At 38.4% G+C, this 21,754-nt stretch overlaps 1 protein-coding gene across 3 annotated transcripts; it reads right to left on the bottom strand.

Annotated features, from left to right (window-relative positions):
* Positions 1-1,567: 1,567 nt before the first annotated feature.
* Positions 1,568-20,468, bottom strand: reep2 (receptor accessory protein 2). 3 transcript variants are annotated; one of them, XM_081382804.1, is made up of 8 exons: positions 20,240-20,468; positions 17,790-17,862; positions 13,587-13,663; positions 13,266-13,386; positions 13,009-13,122; positions 12,045-12,192; positions 8,856-9,022; positions 1,568-4,005 (listed from the first exon to the last, which is right to left on the bottom strand). In XM_081382804.1, exons 1-8 carry the CDS (start codon positions 20,269-20,271, stop codon positions 3,928-3,930), a joined length of 810 nt encoding a protein of 269 aa, XP_081238930.1. In that variant the 5' UTR covers positions 20,272-20,468; the 3' UTR covers positions 1,568-3,927. The 3 variants fall into 3 exon arrangements, with proteins under 3 accessions (XP_081238930.1, XP_081238931.1, XP_081238932.1); XM_081382805.1 differs by having other exon boundaries at positions 1,568-4,002; XM_081382806.1 differs by lacking the exon at positions 20,240-20,468 and adding an exon at positions 18,183-18,395.
* Between the last annotated feature and the right edge of the window lie 1,286 nt (positions 20,469-21,754).

Genomic DNA, 21,754 nt, shown 5'->3' with positions numbered 1-21,754 from the left:
AGCTTCAGCAAGAGCCAATGAGGTTCATTCTCGTGTTACGCAGCACGTTTGAGCTTCAGCAAGAACCAATGAGGTTCATTCTCGTGTTACGCAGCACGTTTAAGCTTCTGCAAGAACCAATAAGGTTCATTCTCGTGTTACGCAGCACGTTTGAGCTTCAGCAAGAACCAATGAGGTTCATTCTCGTGTTACGCAGCACGTTTGAGCTTCAGCAAGAACCATTGAGGTTCATTCTCGTGTTACACAGCACGTTTGAGCTTCAGCAAGAGCCAATGAGGTTCATTCTCGTGTTACGCAGCACGTTTAAGCTTCTGCAAGAACCAATGAGGTTCATTCTCGTGTTACGCAGCACGTTTGAGCTTCAGCAAGAACCAATGAGGTTCATTCTCGTGTTACGCAGCACGTTTGAGCTTCAGCAAGAACCATTGAGGTTCATTCTCGTGTTACACAGCACGTTTGAGCTTCAGCAAGAGCCAATGAGGTTCATTCTCGTGTTACGCAGCACGTTTGAGCTTCAGCAAGAACCAATGAGGTTCATTCTCGTGTTACGCAGCACGTTTGAGTTTCTGCAAGAACCAATGAGGTTCATTCTCGTGTTACGCAGCACGTTTGAGCTTCAGCAAGAACCAATGAGGTTCATTCTCGTGTTACGCAGCACGTTTGAGCTTCAGCAAGAACCATTGAGGTTCATTCTCGTGTTACACAGCACGTTTGAGCTTCAGCAAGAGCCAATGAGGTTCATTCTCGTGTTACGCAGCACGTTTGAGCTTCAGCAAGAACCAATGAGGTTCATTCTCGTGTTACGCAGCACGTTTGAGCTTCAGCAAGAGCCAATGAGGTTCATTCTCGTGTTACGCAGCACGTTTGAGTTTCTGCAAGAACCAATGAGGTTCATTCTCGTGTTACGCAGCACGTTTGAGCTTCAGCAAGAACCAATGAGGTTCATTCTAATGTTACGCAGCACGTTTGAGCTTCAGCAAGAGCCAAAGAGGTTCATTCTCGTGTTACGCAGCACGTTTGAGCTTCAGCAAGAGCCAAAGAGGTTCATTCTCGTGTTACGCAGCACGTTTGAGCTTCAGCAAGAGGTTTGTTCTTGTGCATCAAGCAGGTTCAGTTGAACTTCTTTTTATTTTTGCTGATCAATGTTTATATGTGAATAAAATACACAATCATATAAAGCGATCGTGTCTCTTCAGAATTTTTTTAATTTGGAATCCGCTCAATTCATATGGATTACTATTACGATCTCTTTATAAACTTTTTGAAGCCTCAAAGTGGTAGTTGCGTCGCTGTCAATGGAGGGACAGAAAGCTCTCAGATTTCATAAAAAGATCTTCATTTGTGTAACGAAGATGAAAAAAAGTCTATTGGGTCTGGAACGACATGAGGGTGAGTAATTAATGACAATTTTCATTTTTGGGTTAACTATCCCTTTAAGCTTGAGAATTTACAGCTCATAAACCATAACAAAAAGTTCTTTATGAAAAACTAAAGGTAGATATTAAATTACAGGAATGGTGAAAGAAGATGAAAAACTACATATTAAATGAGTTAAATGAATAATCCATTAGGGATGCAATTGCATTTTTATTGAATAATAATTCAAGGTCAGTTAGTACACACTTAGCAGCAATCTCTTTCTTTTTCATTCTTTTAATATATTAAGAGCATTGAGATTGGCACAAACAGTATATTAATGTTGACTATTCTCTCACAGATCAAATCTGTATGCAAGAACATAAATTTCCAACACATCACAGAAAAAATCTATAAGAAAAACTGAATATGTTCAATTTGTCACATCTCACTCAGTGCAGGCATCGGTGAATTAAAAACAAGTTAGTCATTTTTGATTATGCAAATAAGACATACTGAACAAAGGGGGAAAAGAAGCGAAAAACAGGAACAAAGAAAAGAGTGAGACTGACTTGTCATTTTTGTGTGGGTTGGTGAGAACCAACCACACTAGCATTTAATTAAAAGAAAAAGAAAAACAAGTTTCTTTTTTTAAAAACTGAATTACTCAAGAGACTGAGACAGAGAATGTCAAGTTGCCAATCAGCAACAATGAATTAAAGACGTTAAGACAGCAGTGTGTCATGACAACAGATCTGCATTACCGCATGTTATTTCTAAACCGTGTTTCTACAGAAACATCTATCTGCTATTAACTAGTGTCTAATGTGAGACTGACATATGCTTTGCACTGTTAAAAGAAACTGTAAAAAAAAAAAATCATCAGTCCTTCTCAAACGCAACTGCCCCCATGTTTCATTTCTCTACAAAATAAGGCAGAGAGAAGAAAAAACACTTTAAATTAAAACACCACACGAATATACACTAAACAAATAGCACTTAACAAGAAATTAACATGTTTCTGTACATCCTACACAACAAAAGTGACAAATTAAATGTAAACAAAGAAAGAAAGAAAAATAACTTAAAAAGCCTATCAGAGTAAGGCAGAAATTTTGTACAGTCAATAGTATTATACAAATAAACATTTCCAGGTAAATTTTAGCTAAATAACCGACTGATTTAAATAGACTAATTCAAAAGGCGTGTATAATCATTTAATCTTGACAGGCAGGGCACTGTGCTCTTTCCCTGTACAGCAGCGCCCCCTACCAGCTCTCAGTAGGACTGCAAGTTGTATTATCTTTGCAAAACCATAATTCAAACTGCCATTGCTCAAGATCAGTACCACCACACACCAAATCCTTCAGTTCTGAACAGCTGTGCTGGGAAACACAGCTGCCCACATTTGGATTTTGGGTTACATGCAATTTCAAATGAACTTGGTTCACAGGGTCCAATACAACAAACAAACAAAAAAATCAATAGATGTCTTTTAAAAAAATAATTGGAGCATTTTCTATAAAAGCACCTATGATTTTCAACAACGACGGCTGATCATTTCACCAAACTTAACCACCTGTTAACTCTCGGGTGATGCCATGCTTTGTGCTGCGCCAACCGAATCTGCTCACTATAATTACAAACTGATATGGAGTATTTGAGTTTCCAAAGCAAGCCACAACAAAAATTCCAGCATTGAAACGCAGATTACTCAAGACGGAGGGATCTTGCCCTTTTCTGTGGCCAACATGTGATTGTTTCAATACCAAAACACCAGATGACACCTGCTATCTGATCTACCAGTTAACAGAAATGTCTTACAATACTTTCAAAATGTGTAACATCACGCTACACGAATGTAAAATTAGCACAAGGGACTGCTTATGCGAGATGAACGCCTCCAGCCCCAGCTGACAAAAGCGCTATTAATGGCAGGATCGTTTGAGAGCCTGAAGCTTCCAGGAGACATCTGACCTCTTTGATCATGAATATTCACAACAAATCGCAAGACTTTGGATGTTCTGTGACCCGGAATAAGAACAGAACTGCTCTGGGCGCCTCCAGAACTCTCCACGGACGCTGCACTCGTGTAAATCAAGTCTGTTTCTATTCATTTAATAGCCCAATTTTTCTGTTCCCAATTCTTGTTCGTCCCATAGCGTGTGGCCTACATGCTAAAGAAAAAAAGGGAACAAGCCTCCATTATGGAAAACACTTCTGGCATGGAATCTGAGGACAAAAGTGTTGATGTGCGATCATGTGCAGGCACTGCTTTCTGGTCTTATGCTTTACAAAGATGCTCTCTAGTATTAAAGGCCTACAGAGAATAAGACAAGACCCATCCTTACTTAACACACGCACAGGAGTGATAACGTGGAAAATAAACACATGAAGCCTGAGCTCTAAATATATTCACCGCATTAAACCTATTACACAAAAACAGCCCCAGGCGATGTGTATGTGTGTATCAGTAAGTATCTATAGCAAAGAGCACTAATATTTGGTTGTTAGTATGAGGAAGCATGTGATGTTTGTGTGTGGTCCAGGGATGGATAAACGCAGTGTGACTCATGGTGATTCGGCAATGTTGTTGGTCGTGGTTGTGGCTTTCTTCTTTGGCGGTTTCTTCAATGTCTTGGTGGTCTGCTGGGGATGACAGCAAGAAATGGTGGTAAAAGAAAAAAAAGAGCATTAATACAATTTTACATTTATAACAAGAAAATCAGATCCAAAGCACGCACATCCAAGCAAAATGTTGCTCAAATTGGGTGCTCAACAAGAAAAAAAAAGGCTCCAAAAATGTGAAAAACTTAATGGTAGACTCACACACTGTCTCTCACACACTTCCTTTTTTTTTACATTTATAACAAGACCAACTGGATAAACAATTTAGTGAAGGCATGTGCTAATGACAGCTCACACACACAAAGGCATGTAAAATGTGTATACAGAAAATAAACAGTTGTCTTATTCTGGTCTACATTCAAGCAGGCAGATGTGACAGACTACAGTGCATTCAGAGTATGTGTTCAGACCCCTTTATTTTGCTTTGATGCAGCCTTAAGGTGCGATCACATTATCAAAATGTCGGCAGAATTTTGCAGGCAAAAAGGTCAATAGTGTAGCGATGTATGAAGCACTGCTCACACAGAAGTCACTTTCAAACCAAGCAGTTTTCTGTTAATCAACGCAGTGAACCCAAATAACTAACTTGAACCTGTTGCAAAACTTTTGCCCTCACGCAAAATTCCAGATCATGTGGATTCCAACAGAAATGACTGGATTTCACCTAGGAAAATGTATGCATAAAAGCTCAAAAATGCTAAATGTGACCACACCTTTAAACCACCTAATAACCCATAATGACAATTATGATTTGCAAATGTATAAAAAAAAAAAAAAACTGAAATATCACATTCGCATAAGTATTCAGAGCCTTAAGGTCCGTACACACCGGGACGAATATCGGCGCGCGTTATTCGCCAGCGTTTTTCAACACGTTTTTTGTGTTCACAACCAAGCGATTTTCGCTGACGATGAGCCGAGTGAACATGCAAATTCATTCCCTGACATTAGATGGCGCTTAATACCACTCCATAACCACTCCATTCTCTTTTATCAAGATTTTTGTAGTCGCTGTCGCGTTTGTCATATAGTTCTTTATGTTCCGACACCAACGAGACCAGCAGCTCTACATTCATCTTGCCTTGCATCTTCCTTGTCTTATTTCTTCCCGGCAGTGTTTAGATGCTACTCGGAGTATATCTTCTTCGCCGTTACGTATGTGTGCTTGTTTTGTGTTTGAGCGCCCCCAAGTTGTGTTTTATTGTAACTCCAGAAGCTCCAGACACGTGAGCAAAAGCGCCAATCTCATTGGTCGGATAGTTTTTGACGCGGCACGTCAAACCAAAAAAACGAACCCGAGGCGTTTTTTAAAAAATTATGCTTTTACGCGTGGCGTTTTTCGCGTCGGCGTGCACACTTACATTGGCGCCCTTTGTTTAGTCACGAGGCGTTAAACGTCGGCGAATATCGCGCGCGAAATTCGTCCCGGTGTGTACAGGCCTTCAAAGTGCCCCTATTATGCTTTTTCAGATATTACCTTTCATGTAGTGTGTAATATGGTTGTTTGTGAATGTAAAAGGTCTGCAAAGTTTCAAAGATCAAAAGAGTTATTGTCTCCCAAAAGAAAGAACCAAATTTGAAGTCCCAGAAACAAGTTGTCAGTAATTCCAGTCTTACTTCCTGCTCAAAACTATGCAGGTTTGTTTGCATAATGCCAGCCTATGGTCTTCACTGGCTGTCCGTGAACAATGTACTTTGATCCTCAAACACTGTAGTTGTGGCTGAGGCCTGGAAGAGTTTGGTTTGTGTTGTTGGCATGTCAAAAAGACGCTGTTTTCTGCTCTGTGAAAGCAAATCCTCTTTGCATGAACTTCTAAAGGATGCGGACTCGCTGGAACTGATAAAGTAAAACCAACGCCATAGTTACTGTTCGTATCACTGTGCATCAAGTGCTGAGGAAGATCCAGAGCTGAAATTCAGATATGGTAATGACCACTTCGGTTCGGTCGATCAATTACAACAGGCTAGCACATCTAACCTATCAGAGTGGGGTAGGCTCTCGAAAAGGAGGAGTTTAGAGAGACTAAGGCTCAATCCCAATTCACCCCTTGCCCCTACCCCTTGCCCCTACCTCTCCGTTTTGCGCGTTCCCGTGAAGGCGTAGGGTTGTCTCGATTCTCTTTTGGTTGGAGGGGTAGGGGTAAGGGCCAGATAACCCTTGAAACGAAGATTTTTCGGGGCCACACTTCAAACGAAGGGGTATGAGAAATGCACCTCCATACACCGGCTACAGAGGCAACATGACTGCCAATAATCATTTTCAATCTTGTGTTCATATTTACAGTCATGTTCTTCAAAGAAACGGTTAAAAAAAAAAAAAAAAAAAAAAGCTAAAGTTCGTTAACAATATGACACGTGTAAAAACCAAAAGTTTGAAGCGAAGTGGAGGCGCGAATGAGGCGAATTCGCGTCCATCGCGCCGCGCTAAACTCCTCATTCGCGCCGCAAGACGCGCGTAAACGCGTATTAACATTGAAATCACTCGCGCCAGACGCTCTATTCACGTTTGGTGTGAACACAGCATTAGCCGTCGAAGATATCGTCATCTCCGTTGTTTTCTACGAACTTAAGAAGAAAAAGCAAAAAAATAGCTGTAACTCACGCAAGACTACAGCTGACGACGGCATCTTGGAAGTTTGTGATAAACATTGGCGCATCTCCTGTGACGTAGGCGCTAGCAACGACGTATAATGACGTGTAACGGTGTAGTAGTGGTGTCCCATTTCTTAGGGGAATATTTTCACCCCTACGCATTGCCACTCTGTTTCAAAGGGGCAAGGGTAAGGGGTAGGCAAAGGGTTAGGGGTAGGCGAAGGGGTATAAAATAGAATTGGGATTGGGCCTAAATCTTTTATTGAACCGTTTCAGACACTGTGACTCTGTATATTATGAGAAAATTAAAGTGTATTTTGACCTGTTGTAGGAGACAGAAAGGCAATTTAACGCAGCATTTAGTTAAAGCACCTTTGGTCGCGATTACAGCCTCAAGCCTTTTGTGGTGCACATCTGGATTTGGTCAATTCTCTGGTCTTTTCTGCAGATCATCTCAAGCTTTGTCAGATTAGATGGGTAAGGTTGAATGACAGCCATTTTCAGGTCTCTCCTGAGATGTTTGATTGGGTTAAAGTCTGGGGTCTGGGAGACCTCTGAGAGACCTAGGTCCTGAGTGCTCTAGACCAGGTTTTCATTAAGGATATCTCTGTATTTTGTTGCATTCAGCCCTCCTTCAACCCAGACCAGTTCCCAAGACCCTGCCAAAAAAAAAGAAAAAACACCCCTAATGCATGATGCTACCACCACCATGCTTCACTGTTGGGATGATGGTACTGTGCTGTTTCCTCCACACATGACCGTGGGAATTGAAGTTCATCAGACAAGATAATCTTGTTTCTCAGTCCTTTAGGTGTTTGTTTTTTGTTTTGTTTTTTTGAAGAATGCTTCCACATGTCTCCAATGAGGAGCGGCTTCCAGCTGCCCACTCTGTAATGAAGTTTAGACCGGTGAAGTTTTGCAGTAATTGTTGTCCTTCTGCTCCGATTACTCTTCCCATTTCCACACGATCTCTGAACTCAACCAGATCAACCATCAAGTTGGTCACCTCTTTTACCAAGGCCCTTCTCCCTCAATTGCTCAGTGTGTCTGGGCAACCAGCTCTAGAAAGAGTCTTGATTATTCCAAACCTCTTCCATTTAAGGAATATGGAGGCCACTGTGTTCTTATGAGCCTACAATGCAGCAGAATTTGTCTCTGGCCTTCCCCAGATCTGTTCCTCGACACAACCCTGACGCTGAGTTAAGTCTAGTCAGGTTTGTGCCTTTCCAAATCATTTCCAGTTAATTGAATTTGTCACATTTACTTCAATCAAAGGGTAGAAACATCTCAAAAATCCATGGAAATGGGATGCACTTGAGATAAGCTCATCACAAATATGATTTTGCTTTGTCATTATGGCATGTGGGGCATTTTAGCACAAGGTTGCAACATAAAATGTCACTATTTAAATGAACTGGTCTGAATGCACTGTATTTCAGAGAACTGTAATTGGAAAACACATATTACAAACTACCAGTGAAGTAAGCTCTGAAATGTGGGTATGGCAAATAAAACATCTAAGCCAGGAACATTTATTTTCTCATTCCAGCAGTTATCATATTTCTTCAGATTCGAAGACTTGAAATATAGTGCAAAAGATGTATGAGCCACTTCAATTGAGTTTTCATAGAGTTTTAAAGAAGAACAGCATGAACATTCTGCTAAACATAACTTTTGTGTCCATGGAATATTTTTAGGTGCTTTCAGACCTTAAAGACTTTAAGAAGCTTTCCTGAATACTGAATATTCCAGACACAATCGACAAATGCTGAAATAGCCCCAACAGTCACAACAAAACCATGTGCTATAAATAATACAGTTTGTGAAAACAGAAGTACAGGACACTGTCAAGACATTTGCACCCATTTTCTAATTAGAATCAGCGTGTGTCTATGAGCAGGGCTTAAAATTAACACTCACTAGGCGCCAAATGCGAGTAAAAAACGGCATTGGCGAGTATATGAAAGGTGTCAATCACCAGTTGTCCATTTTATGAATTTTAAGAATACAGTGTTGTGAGAACATGAACGACACTTGGGATGGTTGACGGGCCAGTGCTGCATCGTCCCCAAAGTTTAAGCATTGCCAATTTAAACATTCAAGTGCAATAGGATGCGAAAAGGACGCAAAAAAAAAAAAAAACGTTTCAAGGCCGGTAAAATATATTTATGGCTGGTAAATTAAGTCATCCGCCATTGGCAGGAGTGGCAAAAAGTTAGTTTTAGGCCCTGTCTATGAGTAAAAGAAACAAGAAAAAAAGAGGGTGGTAGAGCACAAACCTCTGTCTTGGCAGCGGCTGGTTTCTTGGCTGCTCTGACGCTTGCAGTGCGTTTGGGGGCCTTATCAGCTGCATCTTCATCTGAATGCTCAGTCCTGCAATCTGACTGCTCATCCGAGCGAGAGCTGTGCTGTGATTCAGTGTCAGCCGGCATGGGTGTGGCACGAACTGGGGAAAACCATAATGATGGATACAGTTTAGACAGAATTCATACTCTGCAGCATGTGCTATACTGTTTTTTTTCATCTTCTAGATGAGCAGCTGCCATGAATGTGACATGTTGCCATTTGCTTTTTATTAGTCCAAAGAACTAGATTTTGAGTAGGTTTCTCAGGCCAGGGGTTTTCAAACTTTTTAATGCCAAGGATCCCTTAATATGAGGTTCTCTTACAAAGAGACCCTTTTCTTAATTCATATACATAATCATGTATAGTTTGTTTAGTAAAACATGTTAGAAGTGTGTACATTATCTAGAAATATGTATGCATGTATGTACATAAAATATAGCAAAGTAACTGTCATTAATCTCATGATTACAGACCAGTCTTTAGAAAACAGAATAAAACAGTACTCTCAAATTCTGTAAATGTAATGATATTTTTATATTATTTATTTATAAATAAATGTCATAATAATTAGTTTTTATTCATTTATTTGCAAACTTAAATTTTCTCTGAACTTTTCACAGAACCCCTAACATCCCGAGGGTCCCCTGACCCCAGTTTAAAAAAAAAACCTGTCTCAGGCTACATTCACAATACAGTTGAATGTTGCTCAATGTGAAAATACACTGGAAATGTGTTTTGATATGTATACTTTAAAAAAAATGGAAGTTAAAAAAAGTTTCTAACAAAATATCAATTAAGTGATATGAAATTTGTTGACTACGATATGATACGATTATAAAAAAAGTATCTGTTACAGACAAGTACCTAAAATGAGCCACATTTAAGAGGTCACATGAATCGAAGCTCTCAGGCATTGTGGTGCAAACGGACTCTCTTTGGCATTTAAAGCTTGCCAGACCTCATTCAAAGCCTGAAACAAAGAAGAGCCTTTTACTTGTCTATTCACAATATATGTTTGATGCTCTGTAATTCAAAGAAGGAGCTCTGTGTGCTAATAGAATCTCATTATTGAAATCATCACCTCTGTGAAACTCTGGATAACTCTACCACAGGCTTTGTTCGTGTTTGCTGTAAAGCCTCACATGGGGGTCATGACCTTCAGCAACATGCCAGTTTAATGACGTCATAGTGTGTAAAGACACTAAACTTCATGGTCTTGATCTGCTTGAATGAGTGCTGAAACTCATCCAAGCTGAGCATGAACAAACTCCAGCAGACTGAACCCTCGTCTCTCATCCAGTAGGCAGCTGAATCACATGCTGGTCGCATCAGCATCAGCATTATAAACAGGCTGAGACAATGGCTGCCTGCAAAGCAGCTTTCAGTGAGTCAGCAAACACACACATACACACCTCACTGACCTGCCTGTGTGTGTTTGAACAGGACATTATAAATAGGAGTTATATTGAAATAGTATTGTAACAAAGGGATATTCACTACAGTTATTTGTCATGTACAGACATTAAAGAAGAGGATTTATTGTGGTTACATACCAGCATTTTTCAATCCGCACCTGTCTGCTCTTGTATGTACATTTAGGGAGTCACACCTGTTACAGTTTTGCAACCAAACACTGACTGTGTAAACGTGGCTTATTATGTTTTAGTTCCATATAGTTATGTCCTAGATACACTTTAAGCAAAATTGAGGAACGAACTGGTGTGACATCATTTCAAACAACATTAGGCCGAAACAAAGTTCATTTGGAGTTAGTTTTGGGAGTTAAAACAGCTTGCCAAACTTTCCGGATCTGGATCTCGGATGCGGTGGTTGGGGATAGTGGGTAGGGACGATGTGTACCAATCGGACACTGTTTTACATCAGAATCGAGCTTGGATTGGATCGCTCGTTCAGGGGTGCGTTTCCCAAAAGCATTGTTGGCCGACTATGATTGCAATTTCCATTGAACTCTTACATTTACATTTATGTATTTGGCAGAGTTGTGACCATAGTTGGCTTTGGGAAACGCACCCCAGATTGACAGGTCTGAATTTACCATGCGCCACAGAATAAGAGTGCACTGCAGAAACAGCGCTGGAAGATCACTCGTCAACCAGGATCTTATTACTTATTGTTTATTTATGTACTTTTATTGTGGCATTTACACAAGTAAGTAGTTCTTATGTTCAGAAAAATCACTTGTTTGGAGGGTTTTTTGGACCCTTAGTTAATCATGTTTAGCAATAAACGGCTAGCCTACCTAATCTATTGCATGGCTTGAAGACATTAATACATTTAGAATACGTAACTACGGCTCGCCCGCTTAATTTTTCCTCATGTGTTTGCTGCACGTATTTTGCGCATGAGCCGCACGCACCTCAAAACTATGGACTTGCTTAATCAACCATCGATAAGTTATGATATTGATTCAATTATTATCGATAATTAAAGGAAGGGTAGGAAATTTCAGAGAGGCTAGCAATAGCAAGCTAGCTTTGAAAGCATAAGATCCCACCCTCCCTTTAGAGCGTCTCCAAAGCCACGCCTCCAACAAAACACATGAACGTACACAGCAGAGTCTGCAAAGCGTCACGATAGATCGGGTTAAATTACCTCCCGTCTCAAAGCACTAAACATTACAATAATAATGAACATAAACAACTCACAGAGCACCACCTGACTGCTGCAGATTAATTTCGGCGTTGATAGTGCTGACATAGAAACACACAAATCCAAGTCTGAGATTGTGAACAGCTCCGGGTAGAACGTCACTGGTTGCAATCTCATAATTACGGTTATGACATGGCATGAAAGCAGCATTAGCTTGTTGTTTTGGTTCAGGAGGAAATGTTAAAGGTGGCTGCTGTTGGCTACAACTCTGCATCGCCTCATCAAACACGCTGATGACGTGTGATGTCTGCGCGGGCAGGTGCGCCCAGGTATTGAAATACATATTGACAGGCATGTTTTGGTCCTGAGACTTCCACAGAAGATATAAGTACATATAGTTTTAATAGTATAACAAAAAGTTTCTAAAATCTTCTAAAAATGCCTACCCTACCTGGCTTTAATCGATAGTTGGTTAATGGTTACCTATTTAGGACTGTTGTTTTGTGTGTTACCTGAGCGCGTGACAGTTTTAGCACGAGGTAGCGTGGCTGCGGTGTGGGTGTCGTCTGTGCTGTCCAGCAGCAGCTCGTCTTCGTTCTGAATCAGAGTCAGATCCTGCATGCTGAAACTGCGCAGCTTCTCTGATAACACACCCTGACCCTGCAGTTCAACACACAAAAGACAAACATTACAATTGCATATTCTTATTCAAGATGCATATTTATTACTGTACATACTTGTTCTTTGCTGAACACAGTTTGAATAAAAGACAAATGCGTATTGAACAGTGAACTTGACACTACACTACACAAAATTTACACTGATACATTTCTTTCACCCAAAAATGAAAAATCTGTCGTCATTTACTGTCATGTTGTTCCAAACACGAAAGACTTTCATTCATCTTTGGAACACAAATGAAGATCTTTTTAATGAAATCTTAGAGCTTTCTGTCCCTCCATAGAACCATGAACCCACTGATTTGTGAGTTGATGAATGTTTATATGTGAATAAAAGCCTAAATTCAATCTGTTCATCATATAAAGCGATCGCGTCTCTTCAGAAAAAAGGGACTAGACTGGATTAATTTTACAATCTCTTTTTGAACTTTCTGAAGCGTCAAAGTGGTAGTTGCGTAGCTGTCAATGGAGGGACAGAAAGCTCTCAGATTCAATTAAAAATAACTTAATTTGTGTTCTGAAGATAAACTAAAGTCTTGAGTTTAAAGGGTGAGTAAATGATGACAGATTTTTCATTTTTGGGCGAACTAACCCTTTAACTTTATATGCAACAAACATCTGCACCTACAGGTCACAACAATAAGAATTCTTATATGCTGGATTTTACTTGCCTATATTTTCATTGGCTCAACCACAAAAAAGTATATTATATTTTTATTTCAGAAATAAATATTATTATATGCTACTGATCAAAAGTTTGTGGTCTCTTTTAAAGAAATTAATACTTTAATTTCACCTTTGAGGCGGCTGTGACGGCTGCAGTAGCTGCAATGTTGAGTCCTCGCTTCCCAAACCGCATCATGGTCTCATAACTGCGGTCTTTAGCCTGGGTTATGTACTCATCAATTTCCTGTAACACACACATACGTCATGCAACACAAATTCATTACTCTGCCCTAATTCCCTGATTGGTGGAGTGCTCAGGAAACCTTTTTGAAAGCAACCAACTCTAACAATAGTTTGATTATATTCATGAAGCAAGTTCATTAGTACCTTTTCTTTATTGGAGAGCGTGGGGTGCACAAACTTGCGGTACAGCACGCTGGAGCCCTTGGTGTACGGGGACAACAGCCAGACAACAAAGGCAATCTTAAGCTCAAAATAAAATGGAAACCTGGCAAATGGGAGGTCAACATATTAACGATTAATGCAACAAAAGTAAAGATAAATGAATAATCATTAATAATAATGATAGGGATAAAGATGACCATAATATTATATCACTATAAAACTAATTTGTAGCTTAATTAAAATTTTTTTTTATAAAAATGTATTTAGCATGATAAATACATCTAAAAGAATCAGTTGACTGACCAAGAGAGAAGCATATCTGTGATCGTCTCTGCCGTCGTAAATATCGCAAACACTATCCAGTACATCATCCATTTCACCTGAGGAAAGAACAACACACAGATGTTATAATCAAGCACGTGTGCACATGACATAAGCACACATCAGGTCACATGCTCTTGCTGAATACAGCCTTGTGTATTACGCATGACTGCTTGCTTATGAAAAAAACAGTCGCTATTGCCAATGGATTTGACTCTATCTGAACTGCCAATAAGATTAACAGCTAATTAAAAAAATGATCACATGACACATCACTATGTTTGTCTAGAAAAAAGCTTGTGCATTTACAAATCCAGGTCCGCAAGAAAACAGAAGAATAAAACGTTACGAAATGTCCAAACCCTTTACTAAACTGTATTTGTAATACAGATGAGACTAAAAATGGTGTCCGTGGGAGCAAACTGCTGCCCTAGTGGTTTCCATAGCAACTAGTAACCTGAGAATCCAAGATAAATCGTTTCCAAAAATAGTATGATGCATTTAACCAAAAACATAATTTAATCCTCAAATCGTAGGGAATAACAAAAGGTCATTATCTCTTTTAAAATTTATCATATGTTTGCCATTTTACATGAATAGTGTAGTTGAAGCAATAAAGGCACAATGTGCCTTTTTGAATAATTTAGTAATGCATTTAGTTTAATAAATGTAAATATGATCATTTTCTTTCTGCATATAAATATTTCTGCAATAAATATTCCATTTACACAAATTGTATGGTTTAGTCAGTGAATTCATCAGGCTCAACCTTTCAACCTCGGTATCAAATATATAGTATAAATAACTAACAACAATCAACATTTGTTGCCAAACTAGCTAGCAAGACTCTAAATCTGCAACCCTTTCAGGAATACACATTCTGGAATTTTGTGTTAAAAATAATTAAAATAATACTTAAATGAAAAGTAGATCAAATATAGCCACAATATTTAAAATATATATTCTATATATTTGTCAAATATATATATGTATAAAATATAGTAGACCTATAGTAAAATATATATAGCATAATATTTAAAATAAATATATAAATATATATATATATATATATATATATATATATATAGTATTGCAAAATATAGTAGGCTAATATATATAGCATACAGTGAGGAAAAAAAGTATTTGAACACCCTGCTATTTTGCAAGTTCTCCCACTTGGAAATCATGGAGGGGTCTGAAATTGTCATCGTAGATGCATGTCCACTGTGAGAGACATAATCTAAAAAAAAAAAATCCAGAAATCACAATGTATGATTTTTTTAACTATTTATTTGTATGATACAGCTGCAAATAAGTATTTGAACACCTGATAAAATCAATGTTAATATTTGGTACAGTAGCCTTTGTTTGCAATTACAGAGGTCAAACGTTTCCTGTAGTTTTTCACCAGGTTTGCACACACTGCAGGAGGGATTTTGGCCCACTCCTCCACACAGATCTTCTCTAGATCAGTCAGGTTTCTGGGCTGTCACTGAGAAACACAGAGTTTGAGCTCCCTCCAAAGATTCTCTATTGGGTTTAGGTCTGGAGACTGGCTAGGCCACGCCAGAACCTTGATATGCTTCTTACAGAGCCACTCCTTGGTTATCCTGGCTGTGTGCTTCGGGTCATTGTCATGTTGGAAGACCCAGCCTCGACCCATCTTCAATGCTCTAACTGAGGGAAGGAGGTTGTTCCCCAAAATCTCGCAATACATGGCCCCGGTCATCCTCTCCTTAATACAGTGCAGTCGCCCTGTCCCATGTGCAGAAAAACCCCCCCAAAGCATGATGCTACCACCCCCATGCTTCACAGTAGGGATGGTGTTCTTGGGATGGTACTCATCATTCTTCTTCCTCCAATCATGTTTAGTGGAATTATGACCAAAAAATTATATTTTGGTCTCATCTGACCACATGACTTTCTCCCATGACTCCTCTGGATCATCCAAATGGTCATTGGCAAACTTAAGACGGGCCTTGACATGTGCTGGTTTAAGCAGGGGAACCTTCCGTGCCATGCATGATTTCAAACCATGACGTCTTAGTGTATCACCAACAGTAACCTTGGAAACGGTGGTCCCAGCTCTTTTCAGGTCATTGACCAGCTCCTCCTGTGTAGTTCTGGGCTGATTTCTCACCTTTCTTAGGATCATTGAGACCCCACGAGGTGAGATCTTGCATGGAGCCCCAGTCCGAGGGAGATTGACAGTCATGTTTAGCTTCTTCCATTTTCTAATGATTGCTCCAACAGTGGACCTTTTTTCACCAAGCTGCTTGGCAATTTCCCCGTAGCCCTTTCCAGCCTTGTGGAGGTGTACAATTTTGTCTCTAGTGTCTTTGGACAGCTCTTTGGTCTTGGCCATGTTAGTAGTTGGATTCTTACTGATTGTATGGGGTGGACAGGTGTCTTTATGCAGCTTTTTTTTTTTATATTATGTCTCTCACAGTGGACATGCACCTACGATGACAATTTCAGACCCCTCCATGATTTCCAAGTGGGAGAACTTGCAAAATAGCAGGGTGTTCAAATACTTATTTTCCTCACTGTATACACACTATATATATATATATATATATATATATATATATATATATATATATATATATATATATATATATATATATATATATATATATGTATAAAATAAAATATTGTAAAATATAGTAGGCCTATATATAGCATAGTATATAAAACGAATATAGTATATTTTTGTCAAATATATATGTATAAAATATAGTTTAGTAAAATACAGTAAAATATATATAGCATAGTATATATATATATATATATATATATATTAGTGGTGGGCCGTTATCGGCGTTAACGCGCTGCGTTAACACGAGACTCTTATCGCGCGATAAAAAAAATATCGACAACAACATCCATTAATTGGACTTGGTTCGGATTTAAGCCGTCCGACGTAGACTGTGTGGTGTAACAGTTCGGTAAGTTAACACACGACTAATCCGTTCTACCACCTCAAATTCAAAACGAAACATATCACTGAATACCAGCGCGCGCGTATTATTCCCAATATATCTTAGTGAGTGGTGTAGCACATAATCTCTTTTTATTAAAAGCGCCCGATTTTAAGAATCGTTGTTGTGTTTCTTTTTAACTGAAAAGACATCAGTTATACAATATTCTAATTTTAAATTTGGGGTTTCATAAGCTCCAAGCCATAATAAACAAGACCTACTTAAGTCTCTGCAGCTAGTGTACTTAAATCTTATTTATCTGCAAAATTATGTTGTATACTTACAGTTTTGCACAATATATGTTCTCAAAACTACATACACCCTTTCAAAAAAAAAAAAAAAATACATTTAGCAGTTGTTTAGCAGGGTCTGTGTAACCTGTTCTGAAATAGTTTTATTATAATATCGTTATCGCAAGAGGCTGCAATGTATATCACAATATGGATTTTAGGCCATATCGCCCATCCCTAATTGATAGCCTATAGTAGTTGATAATAACATAGGCCTACCTAATGTTACCTACGGACGGTAACAGTACAGTAGTAACCTTTTACAGTCTATGAGTAGAACAGCTTTCTCAAGCAGTTTGTGATGCATTTTGGAAACAGGAGATGAGCCCCTGGTCTAATGCGCCACCTGGCTTGAAGACTTACTTTTATAGTCATTATTTGGGTAGCACACATATTCTGAATGCCTTCGGCAGAATTCAAATGAACCATTTTAATCTAGATTAATCTAGATTAAAAAAATTAATCTATGCCCACCTCTAATATATATATATATATATATATATATATATATATATATATATATATATATATATATATATATATATATATATATATATATATATATATATATATATATATTTTATCTATTTATAAAATATATATGTATGAGATATAAAATATGTATCTATATATGTAAAAAAAAATACAGTATTGTAAAATATAGGCTAGTAGGCCTATAAATAGTATAGGCTAGTAAAATTATATAGTATATATTTATAAAATATAGTATATAAAATATTATATACAATATACTAGCTTCATATATAGTAGATTCCTCATTTTCTGCAAAAGCGACCCACCTAAAATAAAACCTAGTCCAATTAATAGCAATATAATTTAATATAACTATAACATTACAAAAGAGTAAAAAATAAGAACAAATATCCTATTAGAAGCCGTACTGAAATACTCACATACTCCTTGACGTTTTTCGTCTTCACAGCCTTATAGGAGGAATAGGCTGGGTAGAGAGTCCCGAAGGCCAGGCTGCAGAGAGAAAAGACCTTTATTGAACACACTCCCAGCAGAAACAGGCAAGCTCATCTTACAATTACACCAATTCACTTCAGCAGCTAAAATTTCACTTGAACCATTGCCTAGAGTTACAGGACACAATTACAGCACTTAAGACGCTGCCTATTTTAAGTGTTAGAGGATGGCTATCTCCAGTTCATTCAAATCTAACCAGAACAGAAAAAACAAGTTTATGAATCACACAACCAATTCTGGTGACTGATCAAATTATTCAGAGGCTCTGCACTTCAGTGAAAAGCAAGCTCATAAATCGTATCCCAGTCAATACTAACCCTACTGTACACACACCAGCATGTTTCATGACGCTATTGGAAGCAAACACTCTGAATCTGACTGAGAGCCATTAAAAGTAAATCATTTATGAGCGCATGAAGACGGATCTACACACAAAAGGACCAGATTCCACACAGATGCCCTGCATGTACAGCATGAACTCAGACACGTGCCCTCACGCTCCTACACACACAAACATGCCATTTTGTGCTGAGGCGACAAAATCTGAACGTTCTGCACTAGCAGATCCAGAAGAGGATGTCAGGATACAGGACAGACCACACCTACCCACAGCAGCTGGCACGAGTGCATCCGGATCACTGTGTTCTGTGGCTTAAAGTCACCATGAAATCAAAATTGGCAATTCTTATTTTTTAATGGAATATTCCAGTGTTTATTATCAATGATTTATCTATGCGCATATTATTATTTATTATTATTTTTAAATCACATGTCCTTGAAATCTTTAATCAAAATAACTTCCGCTCCCTCTTGCAGCGACATCTCTTCCCTGATGATGCATTTACTGGCGAGAGGGCGGGGCAACATGTAACTCACACGGGATCGACCAATAGCAAACCACAACCATCCAATCAATTCCCCATGGACAAAATCAAGTCCCACCCTACATTTTATCTTGTTCGAGAAGCCGTTTCACACAGATAGCCTATACATCACAATAGAGAAGAAAAGTATCATAACTTCTGTTTTATGCTGACTTCAAAAACATGCTTTAAAGGGATAGTTCAGCCAAAAAATGAAACTTTTGTCATTTACTCAACCTCATGTTGTTCCAAACCTGTATGGGTTTCTTTCTTCTGTTGAACACAAAAGAAGATATTTTGAAGAATGCTGGTAACCGGAGAGTTGACGGCACCATGGAAGTGCTACCGTCAACTGTCTGGTTACAGATGAAACAAACTCATACAGGTCTGGAACAACTTGAGGGTAAGTAATGACAGAATGTTTATTTTTAGGTGAACTATCCCTTTATCTTATGGTTGTGCATATGATGCATTATATTCTGTAAATGTGTACAGTTAGACCGTGCACCATGTGTAATGCATAATGAAGCATGAGGACAATGAGGCAGTCTGGCGCGTGGCAGACCACATGCCCTCTGTCCCATTACAACTAGCCGACTCCCATAATGCATCTGCTCACCACAGTTAAAGCCACAGCAAAGAGCATTCCATGAGATTCAGCAAAACCATGATAATGATGCCTGATGTTTGTTTCTAATGGCCTCGATCCAGACCAACAAATAATGAATTCAACTTCTGCCATTTGTGCCCAAGCAGTCTTTGGGACAATTTGTTCGGCACATGCATGTATGGCCTTGCCTAAGTGTTTGATGTAATCGATTAATCATGGAGTTAGTAATCGGAGTATGATCCAATCAAAAACCTGACTGTAAATCCCACTAAGGAACCCACCAGAGACCCAAACATCATAAATGTGAGTCATATGGAACAGATTACGTAACATTACCAGCCGGGACAAATCAGCTGTGCAGGTAGGCCTTCCTAATGAAAAACCCATCTCAGAAGTCTTTGATCACAGTTTGTGATTTAAAAAAATATGCATTTTAAAGTATGATGACATAAGCATACAAAGGAGATGATGTGATGGGTGTAATACATACAGTGCATAGGCTAACATCTGGGACGCCTTAAACCTGCCCATATGTTTTGTTTTTTAACATTTCTATATTTCACATTCTACATTTCTATATTTCACATTCTATACTGAAGTGTTTGGTACATTAAGACCCAATTGAATGCCTAGGGCATTTTGCTCCAGGTGAAAATCACACAACAAGCAACACAAATGGTGAACCCTCCTCGTCTGGATGAAGTCATCGCTTTGTTTTATTAATTTAACCCTATATGCAATTTATATGAGTAGCTGGATATCTTTAGATCCCTATAACTGTTACTAGTAAAGCATTTCCCAGAAAAAAATAAGCAGATATATTTAAATTTCCATTGAAAAGCCTCATGTATCCGCAGCAACACACAACACAAACACACGCGCGTGCCGCATATACACTCACACCACCATTCGCGAAATGATCCACGACACCATCTTGATCTCTGCGAGGACTTTTCCTTATTTTAGTCGATTATTCAACATCTCCATTCCGACCACACGACACGAGTGATGTTTAATATCAGGAGGGACCTCAACGGATGTTGTGTGTCTGTGTCTCAGTATAGCCGTTATGATGACGGGGAGCCGCTGCATATGCGCTCAGTCTGTCAGCCCGTGTCTCTTAAAGGGACAGTGACATCTTTACACCTGCTCCGTTTATTAAAAAACAAATATTAATTTATCTGTTTCATTGCTGCCCTGACAAATATTTGACATGGTATCCATAGTTTCCGTCAGAAAGGTACTAGTACATGGTTATTGCTTGTACTGTAAAACCAGCCATATTGATGTACATTATGAACATTGCCAGATGCTGCAGTCACAGGGGTTCAAACAGAAGAAGAAAAATTACTGTACATTTTACTGTCATATAGGTCGGTGTTGTATGTGGACTCCTTTTAATCATGTAGGATGCCATAGATAAATTTCAAATGTCATAATTTGCAGCTAAAAATCCATAACTAGGTCATTTTTTTATTATTATTATTATTATGTGCCATTCTGACCTTTAAAACTTAAAATATAAAATATATACTTAATACAAGTAGGCCTAAATCAAGCATTTGCATGAACTGGTGTGTTTAAACTAACGATCAATGTTTTTAGAAGTGAAACTAAAACCACACTTTTTAATAAATAGCCTATATAATCAGCTCAAAATGGTACATTTGTATTTGTTAAATTGTACATGACTACTTTCTGGTGTAGGCTTATACAAAACCAAGATGATGTTGGCTGGTTCATAAAGCCTGCAAAATCCAAGACATTCGGTGTTGCTTAGACCCCTGTATTAATAATATTTTTCTAAATAACCATTTTCAAAGAACCACTTCAAACATTTTAATAGAAATTACTTTTTTGCTGAAGGTTAAACTGACAATTTTCTAATGGATTAATATCTGACAATTATGCCTAATGTGTGTCTGTGTTTATGCCTATGGCTAAACCGACTGTCTGCTAGCTGTCTCACGTCACAGAGGTCAGATAAATCCCATCACACAGAGCCTCTTTCACCAAGATATCATCATATAAAGACTGTGTCTGTTCCCTGAACTAGGAATCACAAAACTCCCAAAACCCATTTAAGGGTAAAAATTTAATTGATGTTCAACAAATAAAAAACAGCTAACAAATGATAAAGCTTGGGTTCCTGAATATTCAGTCCCTTACTTCAAAAGCACTTATTGTTAATGATATGATTACAGATTATAACCTAGATGTGCTGTGTTTTACAGAATTGCATGATAAAAGATTACTGTTATAAAAACGAGCCACATCTGAAAGGAAAAGGGGAAGGTGTTGATGTAATCTATAATAGCCTAGACTAATATCTTCAGAATTACTGAGAAGTCTAGTTTCAAATATAATTATTTTGAAGTGTTGGTGCTTTTGCAATATCGAGTTCTTCTAGGCTATC

Source organism: Scardinius erythrophthalmus (assembly GCF_964197995.2).
Source record: "Scardinius erythrophthalmus genome assembly, chromosome: 13".
NCBI classification, from domain to species: Eukaryota; Metazoa; Chordata; class Actinopteri; order Cypriniformes; family Leuciscidae; genus Scardinius; species Scardinius erythrophthalmus.
This window is presented reverse-complemented; position numbering and strand designations above follow the sequence as displayed.